The 13724-nt window shown below is 55.8% G+C and overlaps 1 protein-coding gene across 1 annotated transcript in view; it reads right to left on the bottom strand.

Moving 5' to 3' along the window:
- Positions 1-375: 375 nt before the first annotated feature.
- NTSR1 (neurotensin receptor 1) overlaps positions 376-13724 on the bottom strand; it is a 53614-nt gene continuing 40265 nt past the window's right edge. Inside the window, exons 2-4 of the mRNA XM_046678211.1 lie at positions 4619-4820; positions 2071-2161; positions 376-625 (exon numbers count right to left, since the gene is read on the bottom strand). Coding sequence (XP_046534167.1) covers positions 376-625; positions 2071-2161; positions 4619-4820 — 543 coding nt within the window. The remainder of the gene's footprint in view (positions 626-2070; positions 2162-4618; positions 4821-13724) is intronic.

Genomic DNA, 13724 nt, shown 5'->3' with positions numbered 1-13724 from the left:
AGCCCCCTCCCTGCCCCCTACTTGTCTCCATCCAACCCCCTCTCAGCTTCCTTCCTGCCCCCTCCCTACCCCCTCCTTGTCTCCATCCAGCCCCCTCCCGGCCCCCTCCTGCCCCCTCCCTGCCCCCATCCAGCCCCCTCCCTGCCCCCATCCAGACCCCTCCCTGCTCCATCCAGTCCCCTCCTAGCCCCCTCCCTGCCCCCTACTTGTCTCCATCCAACCCCCTCTCAGCTTCCTTCCTGCCCCCTCCCTACCCCCTCCTTGTCTCCATCCAGCCCCCTCCCGGCCCCCTCCTGCCCCCTCCCTGCCCCCTCCCTACCCCATCCTTGTCTCCATCCAGCCCCCTCCTGCCCCCTCCCGGCCCCCTCCTGACCCCTAGTACAGGGTCTCCCGGGTGACGTTGCTGGAGAAGGTGTGGTTGCTGGACACGCTGTTAGCCTTCCTCGAGAAGGCTGGCCTCTTCCTCCTGCGCCCCCACAGGGGACAGAGGCAGGCCAGGGTGGACAGGAAGATCTGGCGGAAGTTGGCGGACACGAGGTTGTACAGGATGGGGTTGACGGTGGAGCTGACGTAGAAGAGGGCGTTGGTCAGCATGTAGAAGTAGTGGTAGAAGTCGTAGAGGAACCTGCGGGGAGAGGGTGCAGACCCGGCTGTGGTCACTCCTGGGGCTCACGGCAGCCAGCGGACGCAGGGCCTGGGACAATAATGAACAACTACTTGCAAATTTTTTATGTGGGGCTATTTCATGATGAATTTCAGGGTTTTGGCTTCTCCTGAGGAAGAAGTTGGAAGTTCTGATCCCACTCCTGCCTGACCTGTCAGCTGAGCTGGGTTTGCATCTACCGTCCCCAGGCCGGGTGTGGCCGCTCCACTTTGCTGCAGTCCCCACCTCTCCCTGTGGCACACCTGTCCTGCCCTTATGTGGGCAGAATCCCAGGCCCCCAGGGCTGCAGGGCTCTGCTGTGCTGGGCCGCAACTCAAAAGACAGGGCAGGAACCGCCTCCAAGTCTCCTGAGCTGTGCACCTTGCCCTCGGCTTACTTGCCTCTGCCCACAGGGATCTCACCCCTTCAGCAGACAGCTCACTTCATCACCAGGCAACTCTGAGTTTCAGAAACCCTTTATCTGAGGTTGCGCTCTGCTCCTCGTAACTTCTCTTTACCTCTCCCAGATTTGCCCTCCCCAACGATTCCTTGTCACATTGAAGAACCCGTGACCCTTTGACCTGGCAGTCCTGCTGTGCAGAAGAGCTCGCGCTGCGGGCCCAGGGAAGGCTTCCATCTCAGAAACGCCTGCTGGCAAGGCTGGTCTCGCCTGGGACGGGCACTTGGATTTCAGGAGCGTCCCCACCATCCCTGATAGGGTAGGAGGGGCTCCTAGGTCCAAGCTGTTTGTGCAGACTCCATGGATTGTACTGAGCACCTGCATCCTTCTGGGAGTCTGGAATGTTGGTGCCTGCCAGGCAGGGGTGCCTGCGTGACCGGCTCCCCCAGTAAAAACCCTGCATGCTCGGTCTCTGGCAAGCTTCCTGGTAGACAGCATTTCACATATTGTCACAGCTCATCCTAGGGGAGTCAGTCCGGGAAGGGGCTTCTGGAAGCTTGCCCTGGACCCCCAACTCCTCAGGTGCTTTTCCTTCTGCGGATTTTGCGTTGTCCTTTCGCTGCCATGTGTCACAGCCTGGGTGTGGCTCTCTTGGAGTCCTGGGGGTCCTAGTGATGCCTCCAGCCCCGGGGGGAATGTCTAGGAGCCCCGAAAGCTGCCATCCCTCCTCCCACATCCAGCAGGGCCAGCCCTTCCCTGTCACTCTCTGACATCTCTAAACCTGTCCCCGGTACTGACTCTCAGGGACCTGCTTTCCTTCTGCTGCAACCTGTCTCTCGGCCGAGAAGCTTCCCGGGGCATCTGTCCCTCATGGCCTTCTTCCCCCGGCCAGTCACAGCCATTCCCGAGGGCTGACTCGGGGACACCTGGCCCGCACCCTGGCGTGAGCTGCTCCTCTCGGCGCCCCCACCTCCCACGCCCACCCATTTTGGGGAGCAGCCCCTGGCCTCGGCGTCCCGGTACTCACGGGGTCCACTGCTTCTCTGAAATGTAGCAGAACATGAGGCGCCGCACGTGGTAGGGCAGCCAGCAGACCACAAAGGCGAGGACCACGGCACCTGAGACACAGAGACAGGCCGCAGAGAGAAAGAGACAGGCTTCAGGGAGAGAGACACACCCAGAGACAGGCCTCAGGGACGCGGGCCTCAGGGAGGTGGAGGGGGCACCTGTGCTCACGGACTAGAAGACTTGACCGTGTTAGGAGGACAAAGCGGTCTACATACTCTACGCAATCCCTACCAAAATCCCAACGACACTTTTTGTAGAAATAGAAAAACCCATCCTAAAATTCATATGGAATCTCAGGGGACCCCGAATAACCAAAACAACCTTGAGGAAGGAAAACTAAGCTGGAGGGCTCACACTTCCTGATTTCAAAACTTACCGCTAAGCCACAGGAATGAAAACACCGCGGTGCTGGCACAAAGACAGACCACAGAGACCAACGGAGCAGAAGAGAGAGCCCAGGGACAAACCCGCACACATATGGTCACATGATTTTCTACAAGGCTGCCAAGACCACTCAGTGGGGAAAGGACAGTCTCTTCAACAAATGGTACCTGGAGAACTGGACATCCACATGCAGATGAAGTTGGACCCTTACCTCACACCATATACAAAAATTAACTCAAAATGGATCAAAGACCTAAGTATAAGAGTAAAGAGTATAAAATTCTTAGAAGAAAATACAGGGCTCAAACTTTACAACATCAAATTTGGCAATGATTTCTTGGATATGACATCAAAGGCACAGGCAACAAAAGAAAGATAATTTGGACAACAAAATTAAAAACCATGTGTCAAAGGACACAGTCAACAGAATGAAAAAGCAATCCACAGAATGGGAGAAAATATTTACAAGTCACATGTCTGATAAGGGGTTAATATCTTGAACATAGAGATAACTAATCAACAACAAAAAAGCAACCCACCTCAAAAATGGGGAAAGGACTTGAATAGACTTTTCTCCAAAGAAGATACACAAATGTCCAATAAACACGTGAAAAGATGCTCAACATCCTAATCGCCAGGGAAATGCAAAGCAAAGCTACAAGGAGACACCACCTCACACCCACTAGGATGGCTCCTATCAACAGAGCAAACCAACCAGAAAATAAGAATTTCTTTTTTGATGAGGAAGATTTAGCCCTGAGCTAACATCCACTGCCAGTCTTCCTCTTTTTGCTGAGGAAGATTGACTCTGAACTAACATCTGTGCCCATCTTCTTCTATTTTATATGTGGGACACTGCCACAGCATGGCTTGATAAGCAGTACATAGGTCAGCGCCCGGGATCCGAGCCTGCGAACCTTGGGCCGTCGAAGCAGAGTGCACAAACTTAACCACTATGCCACCAGGCTGGCCCCTGGAAATAAGAATATTTGATGAGGATGTGCAGAAGTTGGCACCCGGGTGCCCGGTTGGTGGGAACGTAAAATGGTGTAGCTGCTGTGGGAAATAATATTCAGTTCTTCAAAAAATTAAAAATAGAATTACCATAGATCCAGCAATTCTGCTCCTGGGTATATGCCCCAAACAATTGACATTAGCGATGCCAACAGACATTTGTACATCCCAGCAGCACTATTCACAGCAGCCAAAAGATGGAAGCAACCCAACTGTCCATCAACAGAGGAATAGATAAACAAAATGTGGTGTATCCAAACAATGGGATGTTACTCGGCCCTAAAAAGGAAGGAAATTCTGATACCCACTATGACATGGATGAACCTTGAGCACTTTATGCTCAGTGACATAAGCCAGACACAGAAAGACAAAAATGTGATTCTGCTCACAGCTCCCACCCGCCACAGGGCCTCTGCACCAGCTGTTCCTCTGCTCGCAGCTCTATTGCCAAGACCAGCTCCTGGTCCTGCTGGCCTCAGCTGGACGTCACCTCCTCAGGGAGCCCCTCCTGGCTGCCAGATCTAGCCACACAGCTTCGTTTTCTTCTCCATGCTTATCACTGTCCGAATGTGTGTGGTGCACATGTTTGTCTCCTCTGGTGGAATCTGTGCCCCCACTGGAATGTAGAGGGGACCTCTGCTTCTGCTGCCCCCAGGCTCTGCGAGAAAGCTGCTTCACCCTAAGTAGGTGCTCAGGAGACTTGTTGAATAAATGAGTGACTGGATAAATGAATGAGTGAGTGAGAGGAAGGATGGATGAGTGGATGGATGGATGAGCACATGAATAGATGGATGGATGGATGAATGAATGAGGACATGAATGGATGGATGGATGGATGAGTGAATGGATGGATGGATGAGGGAATGAGTGAGTGAGTGGATGGATGGATGAATAGATGAGTGAATGATTGGATGAGTGCATGAATGGATGGATGAATGAATGGAGCCAAAAGCACCACCAACCTCAGATGGAGCCAGCACTCTGAGTCTTGGCCCTGTCGTGCTGTGTCCCTGGGGCTTTAAACTTTGCCCCATTTGTTGGTGCCATGCTTGCTACTTTGACGGCCTCTGGCCACCACCCGCCCCCCGAGGGTCCCAGTGGTTACGTACGTAAGACCCGGACACCGTGCCGCAGGGCCTGGACCCTTCCGGGCTCAATGGACATGCTGAATGAGCTGTGCTGGTCCCCAATGGTGCACACCTGGCCCTGCTCGGCGGCCTGGCATACCATGACAGTCAGCTTGTTGGCGATGATGGTGTTCAGGATGGAGATGAGCACCATGGGGAACACGAAAGACATGAAGGTGTTGATCTGTGGAGAGACGGGGAAGGCAGGCCATCAGACCCACATGCATGAACACTGCCCTGGCCCTGCCCCACTGGCTGGGGTCTAGGGCCTCGAGTGTGGAGCCACTCGGTCTATTGGGGCGGCCAGGCAGACATAGGCCGCCTATCCCCAACTCAACTCTCCACCTGCTCCTGCCACCCCTGGCTCAGAGGAGGTTCACAGACTCTCTGCCACCTCAAGGAGCCTCTGCACAGGGTCCAGCCTGTATAATGTGGAACGCGAACTCTGGGGTGTCCCAGCTGTGGCAAAGGCTGGGGCTCCAGGTTCCCAGGTCTGGACACACGTCCATGGATGAGGCCCCTGAGCACGTGGCTGCTCCACCTGACCTCTCCAGGAAGCCCAGCCCAGCATCCTTTGCCCTGCAGGCAGATAGTTCACGTTCGGACACAAACAGAAAACCCTTCCTCTCACTCCATCCCCACTGCCACTCAGGGCATCGAAAAGTGCTCCTTTAGCACCTCTAACTGCCACGTCACTCTGCACCCGGGGAAACCGAGTCTCAGGGAAGTCATGGAACTTGCCAAAGACACTGGCTCAGAAGTGGCTGGACCTGGACTTGGCCAGGCCTTGCGATGACACCTTCTCAGCCCAAGCTGGCACCTGCCCAGGCACCTGCTCAGCCCGAGTGGCCGTGGCCCTCTGGAGAGGGGGGTAGCTGGGTCTCCTCCTGAGCTGGCGCTGCTGCTCACAACAGGAGCAAAAACACAAGTGGATGGCTGAGCGATGATGGGACGTGCGTGAGCAGGATGAGCAAGGATGCGTGTGTCCCTGACGGGCCTCCCCCAGAGCTGGTCCTAAAACAGGCATCATCTCCAGGCCGCAAAATAATCGCCTCAAGTGGCTCAAAACTGTGTTGGCTTTTTATTCCTTCTTAAAGGCTCTGTCGTGTCATATCCCGACGCCCCTCGCTTCTCTGCACCTGCATGAGTGCCCTCGTGACGGGGAGGCAGTGGCTCCTTTCCGGCCCTGCCAAGCTGCTCTTCACGCTGATTTTGAACTTCAGAATCCAAGAGGCTCCGGGTGGTACCTGGGGGGCCTGCCTGTGCTGGCTCCGGCCTGGTGGCTGCAATTCACCCAGCAGTTCCAGGGCGGCTGCAGTTGGGGTTTGCTGGGCGACCCTCCTGCCACCTCCTCACCCAGGTTTGCCCACAGCCCTGAAAGCAGAGCCAGGGGTCCTGCGTTGAGGCCTCCTCAACACCACGACTGTGACGGTCTCACCAGGGGTGAGGACAATCACAGCCCTGTCCTGCTAATGCGGGCAGTGGCTACTGAGACCCAGCAGCCACAAAAAGTGCAGGAGGTTTCGGAACACGGGCGGGTTTGCTTCCTGAGCCTCCTGGCGGCCGAGCGTCTGTCCAGAGCAGGGCAGACTCACACACTTGCTCTCTTTGGGACACTGGCCAAGGCCTCCAAAGGTCCTGCCTACTCCCATGTGCTCCAGGCCCCAGTCCGAGGACTTGAGGCCTCCCAGGAGCTGGTGGCCTGAAGTTACCTTCAGTCCCATTTGCACAAGGCTCTGCTAAACTGGAGGAGGACCACGCTGGAGAGGGGCCACCCAGACCCTTGGGAGCATGGCTGTCCACACTTGCAGCTCCGGCACCCATCATGCGTCATCTGCCCACATGGGTTCCTGGGAGCCGCCTCCACCAGGCACCCTTGTGTCCTGCGTCCGCCTAGCTTGGGTGGCGGGTCCAGAGACTGGGGACCCATCCTACCTCCCCCGGTTTTGCTGCTTTCCACTTGCCCATCTTCTGTGGGATGATGAGGTGCTGATGGCCGAGCGCCAGCTCTGGGAAGCTTTCTGGGGCTCCCTGCTGGGTGGGGGACTGGGTAGGGGCGCAGAGGGATGCCAGGGCCGGGTCCAGGAGACAAACCAATTCCCCAAGAATCGCCACAGCCTGGGTATAATTTAACTAGAACAAATGTATCCAACACAGATTTTAAATGTCAAAACATTTAAAATACCATACCTTGCTGGGCACAGGCAGCAAAAATAGCTAACTCGGGGGCTGGGCGGGGCTCACAAGCAGGGGTCCAGGGCCCAGCTTGGTGGGTTGTGGGGTCTGGCCCAAGGGCCCCAGTGGCTCCTGCAGTTGGAAGAAGTACAAGCCCTTGGTCCCGAGGTCCTGGAGCAGGGTGAGAAGCCCCCGGCCCTCAGGCCTGCCCTGATCAGAGGCGGGGCCTCTGGGTCTAGAGACGGGGCTCAGGCCAGCACTGGCTTTCAGAAGGAGATGCTTTCTCTCGGCTTCTCCACCCCTCCAGCCTGGAGACTGACACTGAGTCTGGACTGTAGGGTTGCTGGGGTCTGAGTCTCAGGGTTTTCCTCCTCTTACCAAGGCTCACAGCACAGATGGGGGCTCAGCCTGCACCCCTTTCCTGCATCTACCCCCTACTCTGCAGCAATGAGCAAAGAGGAATAATCCAATAAACCATGTGCAAAATCTCCTGGAGATGCTGAAATGTCACCACCTGAGGGAAAAGAAGCCTTGACTGAGGGAAGCCAGGGCGCTCCCTGGACTGACACGTGGACACGGATGGGCTATGTGTGGTCTGGGCATCTGTCCGAATAAAACATGAGAGTGACTTGGGAATAGACAGGCTGGTTTTAAAATTCAAATGGAAAAAAATAATAACCTTAGAATAGCTGGGAAAGTCCTGGAAAGGAAGAGAGATGGGTCAATATGGGACGGGGAGACAAGAGCCTCACCAACCACTGGGCCACACTAAAAAGAGACCGTAATGAGAATAGTTTGGCATCAATGAATGAATGGACAGAGAGAACAACGGGGTGGGAGAGAGGCCAGAAACGCCCGCTGATGAAGACGGTGTCTAAGCCAGCGGGAGAAGTAGGCTGGACCCTCCGGGCTGCTGCCCCTGCCCGGCCAGCATCCACTGCCCCTTCCTGGGACCTCCTCTCTGCTTCCCAGGAACCACCCACCCCTCCCCCAGTCGCCTACCTCCTCTCCAGACCTGGCCAATTGGCACATTCCAAAAGGCCTGAGCTGGCCCTCATTGGACAAATGCAGGCCACGTGTTCACCCCTGCACCAATCACACTTGTCTGATGAGGACCAGCCCCAGGCCTTTTGTTCAGGAAAGAGACACCACCTTTTCAGGGGCCTGCTGTGTGATAAACTGCATTTGTAGCTGTTGCTGTCATTTTCCCCTCTTGTGGCGAGGACGTGCCTAAGAATGAAGCCAGTACATTCAAAAGGAGAGCACTCCACGACATCAGGTGAGCTCCTTGATCCAGCTATGCCTGCAACCATCCGTCCTGGACTTTTAGTTTTTCTTGAGCAAAATAAATATTCCTTTATTCCCCTTAAGACAACCTGAATTAGTTCTTGGAGCTTGTATCCTGACTCACAGAGATCTCACACCAAAAAAATCCAGATGGAACAAAGATTAAAACATAGAAATAAAAACAACACAAGTAGAAGAATTCGTGGAAGTTTTGCTTATTCACTCTATGTATTAAACTGTTGGAATTTTAAAAAATAAAGTGCTTCAGGCGCTGCTGTAAAATTTTGCTATAAAATTTAGTGATGGAAAAACATCAATTCTTTCAGCCCTGGGAGATTCCTGTCCCACCTCGCCCTCCAAAGATTCCTATAACTGAGGCCCTCCTTTCCCACTCTTCCTCTGAACTGTGGGGTGTTTGAGGGCAGGGACTGGCCTGTGTGCCCAGGGACCCTGGGAGGAAGCAGATTCCAGAGCTGGAGCCTTGAGGGATCCAGGTCCCGGCTTTGGGCAGCTGAACATCTCCATCCCAGAGCCCACCTTCTGTCCCTGAGACAGTGGCTAAGCACCCTCCAGGTAGCTTTGACTGACCAACGGGCAAGCTTTGACCACCCAGGGCAGCCTGCCTGAGGGAACACAGGCCTTCTGGTGCCAGGCGAAATGTGGAGATGCCTCCCTGCCTCGCTGTCCCCCTCTGGCTCTGCAGCCCTGACCTGAGCTGAAGACTCTTGAGGTGGGTGGGGCCTCCAGGAAGCTGCAGGGTGTCTGGGGGTTGGGGTACCTGGGGGGCTTTAGTGCCTGGGGTTGGGGGGTGGACTTTGGGCTCAGGCAGACAGGAGCCCTGCTTGTCCACTGGTTAGCTGTGACCTCAGGCAGTTCTGGAACGGCCTCTTGGTCTCAGCTTTCTCATTTCTGAAAGGGGGACAACAAAGGTACTTACCTGGGTGCCGAGAGCACAGTTTGTCCTCTGTGGTACCCAGGTCGGTACTGGGAGGAAAGGAAGAAGGTTGGGTGGGGCTTCAGCCTGGGGAGCTGCGATGCTCTGAGGGCATTGGCTGGCAGTGGCCAGTCCCGTCTGAGAACTCAGGGCCTCCAGCATTTGCAATTTTGTGAGGGAGATAGAGTGACATGGTTAAACAATAAAAAGGAAGTGTGCATTTAGGGGCAGCTGGAATGGGATGGTGGGTCTGCCAGGAAGAGAGGGCTGACCCCCAGGACAGTGGGAAGGCACACAGCCTGCCTGCAAACAGGTGAAGGCAGGTGAGGAGCCCCCAGTGTGGATGCAGACCGACTGGCCTGGCCCCTGGTGCTCCACCAGTGAGGGGATTCTCAGCCTGGGGCAACTCTTCTGCCTCCTCAATGGTCCTTGACCCCTCCACCCTTTTTCTGAAGAATAATTGCTTGTTTGGTACCAGGGTCTGTTTCTCTCCAGTTTATCTCATCATGTTTAGATAAAGAGACAGCCCCCGGACTCTCCACTGTGGTGCTTCAAGGCTCAACAACCAGCCCATGGTGAGTGGGAAGGTGCAAAATATCACTCAGGATGTTTGCAAAACCCAGTGGCTCACAAAACAGCTTCTGAGGCTGCTGAGAGGGAGGTGGAAAGAAAAGGCTTGTCCAAGCCCTCCATTGTGGAGACCGCTGGGACCGTCTCAGCTGGTCTGGCAGGGGACTCCCCACCCCAGCAGATGACCAGCCCCCAGCCAGGCCCAGACTCACAGGGGTGACTTCTGGAGACAGACTCCAGATGGAACAGAACCCTCCTCATACCCAGAAAAAGCTGAAACGGAGCAAATACCTGAGGTCCCTCACAACTCCCCTTCCTCCCTTCTCGGCCACAGCCGAGGGCAGGAACAATCGTGTAGGTCATTCCAGAGTCGCTGAGTGTCATGGTCACTCAGCACAGCCTAGTTCGAAAGGCAAAAATCCAGGAACAACTTCAGTGCGTATGGTTTGGGCTGGTTGATAAGTTATGATGCATCCGCAACATGGGGCACTCTGTTGACAGGGAGAATGAGGACAACAGGGTGGGCCAAGAGCATAGTTCAGTGAAAAGAGTGAGCACAGAGCAGCTGGCATGTTGGTAAAGTGAGGAGACGCCCAGGATGGTTCTGGAGAGAAACCTAACAGACACTGACACAAGCTGATTCATGGAGAGTGCTGGGGAGCTGGCAGGCCCGTGTTTCCATTTATTCCATCTGTGTGCTCTAAATTCAAGAGGACATGCCAGGTGCCTACGAAGTAGAAGCTATCGGCATCCTCACCTTACAGTGATGCAGATGAATAGAACACATATCCACTGAGTATGGGCGAGAGCTAGACAAGGGTGGAAGGACCTCATCCTCATCAGTGAAGAGTCACTGGGTGTGTGCCCCATCCCAACTTCCCAGAGGGGAGTTTTTTCAGGTAACTGCAAATTTTTGAGAATGACTTCTAGTCCAAAGGCCACAACTCCTTGGTGATATCTCAGGGCTGAACTTCTATTCATTTCTCTCTCCTTTCTTTGATCTCCCTTCTGGTCCACCCTGGTCCCCGAGCTCTTCTTCTGGTTTCAAATTTCTGGGAGAGGCTGGACTCTGGAGGGAATTCTGGAGCCCTAGGGAGACTCAGAGTTCAGCACCACGGACAGTGCCCATAGGAGCAGATGGGGCTGCACTGGAGGGCATGGCCTGGGTGTGACAGAGGCCTGGGTGGGGCGGACTTGGGGACATAGGGACCTGGGGTGGGGGAATGTGGTGGGGGGGGACCTGGAGTGGGAGGACCTGGGGAAATAGGGACCTGGGGGCTTAGGGACCTAAGGGCATAAGGACCCATGGTGGGAGGACCTCGGGTGGAGGAGACCTGGGGTGGAGGGAGATAGGGGAAGGGACCTGGGGTGAGGGGACCTGGGGGGGAGGAAATTGGGGTGGGGGACCTGGGGGGAGGAGACTTGGGGAGAGGGACCTGGGGCGGGGGGACCCTTGGAGTAGGTGAGCAAGCTGTGACCTCTGCAGGAGGCACCACCCTGTCCCCCAGCCCTCCCGCCTGTGTAGCCAGCAGCCCTGTACTGGGGAGTCTTCCCTCCCAGAGTGCTGGAGCCACAGAGGACACAGTCTGAGAGTGAACTTGGCGAAACAGAAGCCACTCTGCCGCCACATCCTGTCTGCTCCTGGCTGCACCGCAGAGCTGGCACCAGACAGACTGCTGGGAGACCCTCAATCAGATTAGGAAAACGGCCTTCCCAACATGCCTGTCCCTCCACCTGTGCTGGAGGAGGGTCCTCGAGGAGGGCCAGAGGGGAGCCCTCCCCTCGGTAGCACACAGGACGGGTGCTGGGCGTCTGACCTTGGCCGAGAGTTGGGTGGGGACTCGTTGGCCACTCTGGGTGCAGCAGCTCGGATTGCAAGATGCTTTTCGGTCAGGCCAGCACCTCTCAAAACTGCATCGAAGCCATCTGTACAGAGCGGCGAGCCATCAAGGGTGTGGGCTGAAGGCCTGTTTGCTGTGTTTTCAAATATCTGTTGGCTGAAAAGCCCATGAGAATGTTCAAACCAGTGGGACATCTGCTAAGTAGCAACAAGCAAGGCTTTAAAAGTCCTTGAGGAGAACAGGCGGCAGGGCAGTGAGCCTGTGGGCAGACATCTGACGCCGGGGAAGGGCCCCCACCTCTGTGGTCACCTAACAGAAGCCATAGCCCACATGGGGTGTGCCCTGGCTCTCATCCCTACCTGCACCTCCACTATGAGAGTGATTGTTTTCTTGCTTTTGACAAAGTCTGTCTTGTAGAGTGGCTCCCAGTCTGCAAGAACTCGTACTGCTTACACTGCCATTCAGACACAAGCTGCTTGGATCAGGGTTGTAAGCCTCTGTTTGGACTTTTCTAACATGGAGGGCACTAATTTGACTCTGAGAGATTAAAAGCGGTGCCAACTCATTTAGCACAGAGCGTTCTGGAGGCTTCGAATGTGCCCGTGACAGAAGTCAAGCCATCAAAGTTTTTTGCCTCATGCCAGGAAAGCTTGGGGACCTGATCTGATCAAGACCCTGGGGGCCGGCATGTGGATATTGGGAGTGGATTTCCAGGGAGCTGTGCACATCCCACAGCCTTGCCCGAGACTGAGGTCCTACGACACTGGGTCATGCCGTGCTGTCAGGGCTGCGAGCTCCCAGCAGGCATTGACCACATCTCAGAAAGTGTGTTTAGAAAAGAGCCGTGCCCCCAGCCACAGTGCAAGGCCTGGGCTCAGCGTGGGGCCTTGTCCTCCGCCCTGGTGCAGCTGGCCCACCCCCTGTTCTTCACTGTTGTTGCTGGCAGCTGAATCTCCAGCTTTTCCCACAATTTTCAGTGTTTTCCTGCCAAGTAATTGTGTGGGCAGTTTAGCAAATATCCTGTTCCCTCCCAATTTTGAATTACCGTCCACCGGCAGAGCCGGTCACTGCGCCCCGTGGACATCTGGCTCTGTACCCAGCATCTCGGCCCCTTTCAATGGAATTAGCGCTCTGTCCTGCTTTAGGTGAATCTGATTCTGGTGGGCCCAGAGCTGAGGGGCTGGTGTGAGGGGGAGGACTAGGAGTGGCCACCCATGTCCCCAGGGCCCCAGTTGGGGAGGGACTCACCCCAAGGCGACCAGCATTTGGCTCTGGTTTCTTCCCAAGTTGACCAGCCCCTGGGCTTGGAAGGTACCTTGTGCTCTGGGTTTAATCCCCAGGAAGCGACACTATGCTCCTTCTGCCAGGCCTCCTCCTGGGGCCTCCACCCCGAATGGCTGTGATGAGGGGCAAGCGCACCTTAGAAACGTGGGTGGGGCACCGCCCTCACTCAGCCCCCACGCGCACGGGCGAGCCTGGCTGCAGATCTCTCGTAGAAAGAAGACTGGTCAGTAAGGAGGGAATGCAGGTGGTGGCACCAAGTGCAGCCAGAGGGCCAGCGTGCAGCCACGCGCCGTCCCAAAGCACATTCCCCGATAACATGTCAATTCAAGGCCCTTCTTCCCTTTGTCCCTAGAGACTAGTGGGCCTTAACGTGGCCTTAACGTGGCCACCTGACAACACACTGTTCCATTTTGGTTTTCTCCTTTACAGCCATGCAGGACTCTTTGCTACGGTAAATTGACTCAGCTTCTACGTGTACGAACGGCCCAGGGCACGTGAGACGGGCTGTTCTCCACACATGTGCGTGTGAGACAGGTCGCTGCAGGGGTGAGGGGCCTTGATCTCTCTGTGTCTAGAGCTGGAATGGAGAGCAAGACAGGCCGGCATCTGGGTCTTGCCAAGTGACCTGAGCACGTCCATCCTCATGCTGGGCCTGACTCCTGCCTATAAAGAGGGGGTGGGCTGAAGATTCACCCTGAAGATCCTGACCCTCAGAAACGATGGCAGCCCCCAGCTCGGGTTCTTTCCCCGCCTGCCCCCTGGGTGGAAGGGAGGCTTGCCAGCTGGACCCCCAAGACCCAGGCCAGTCGGAGGCCCTGAGCGCCTGCGCGATGTTGACATTCTGAGGCTTCGGGAGCCAGAAGGGGGCTGGTTGGCTCCAAGGGAAGCCTGGCTCCCCTGAGAGCTGGAAGGAGCGGCTCACAGGGGCTGCTGAGGCTGTTGACATTCCATGAGTGGCTCATCTGCCCCTCATTGCTCTTGCGGGAACTCAGTGGTG

This window comes from Equus quagga, chromosome 12 (genome assembly GCF_021613505.1).
Source record: "Equus quagga isolate Etosha38 chromosome 12, UCLA_HA_Equagga_1.0, whole genome shotgun sequence".
NCBI classification, from domain to species: domain Eukaryota; kingdom Metazoa; phylum Chordata; class Mammalia; order Perissodactyla; family Equidae; genus Equus; species Equus quagga.
The sequence above is the reverse complement of the archived record's forward strand: the minus strand, read 5'-3'. Positions and strand labels throughout refer to the sequence as shown.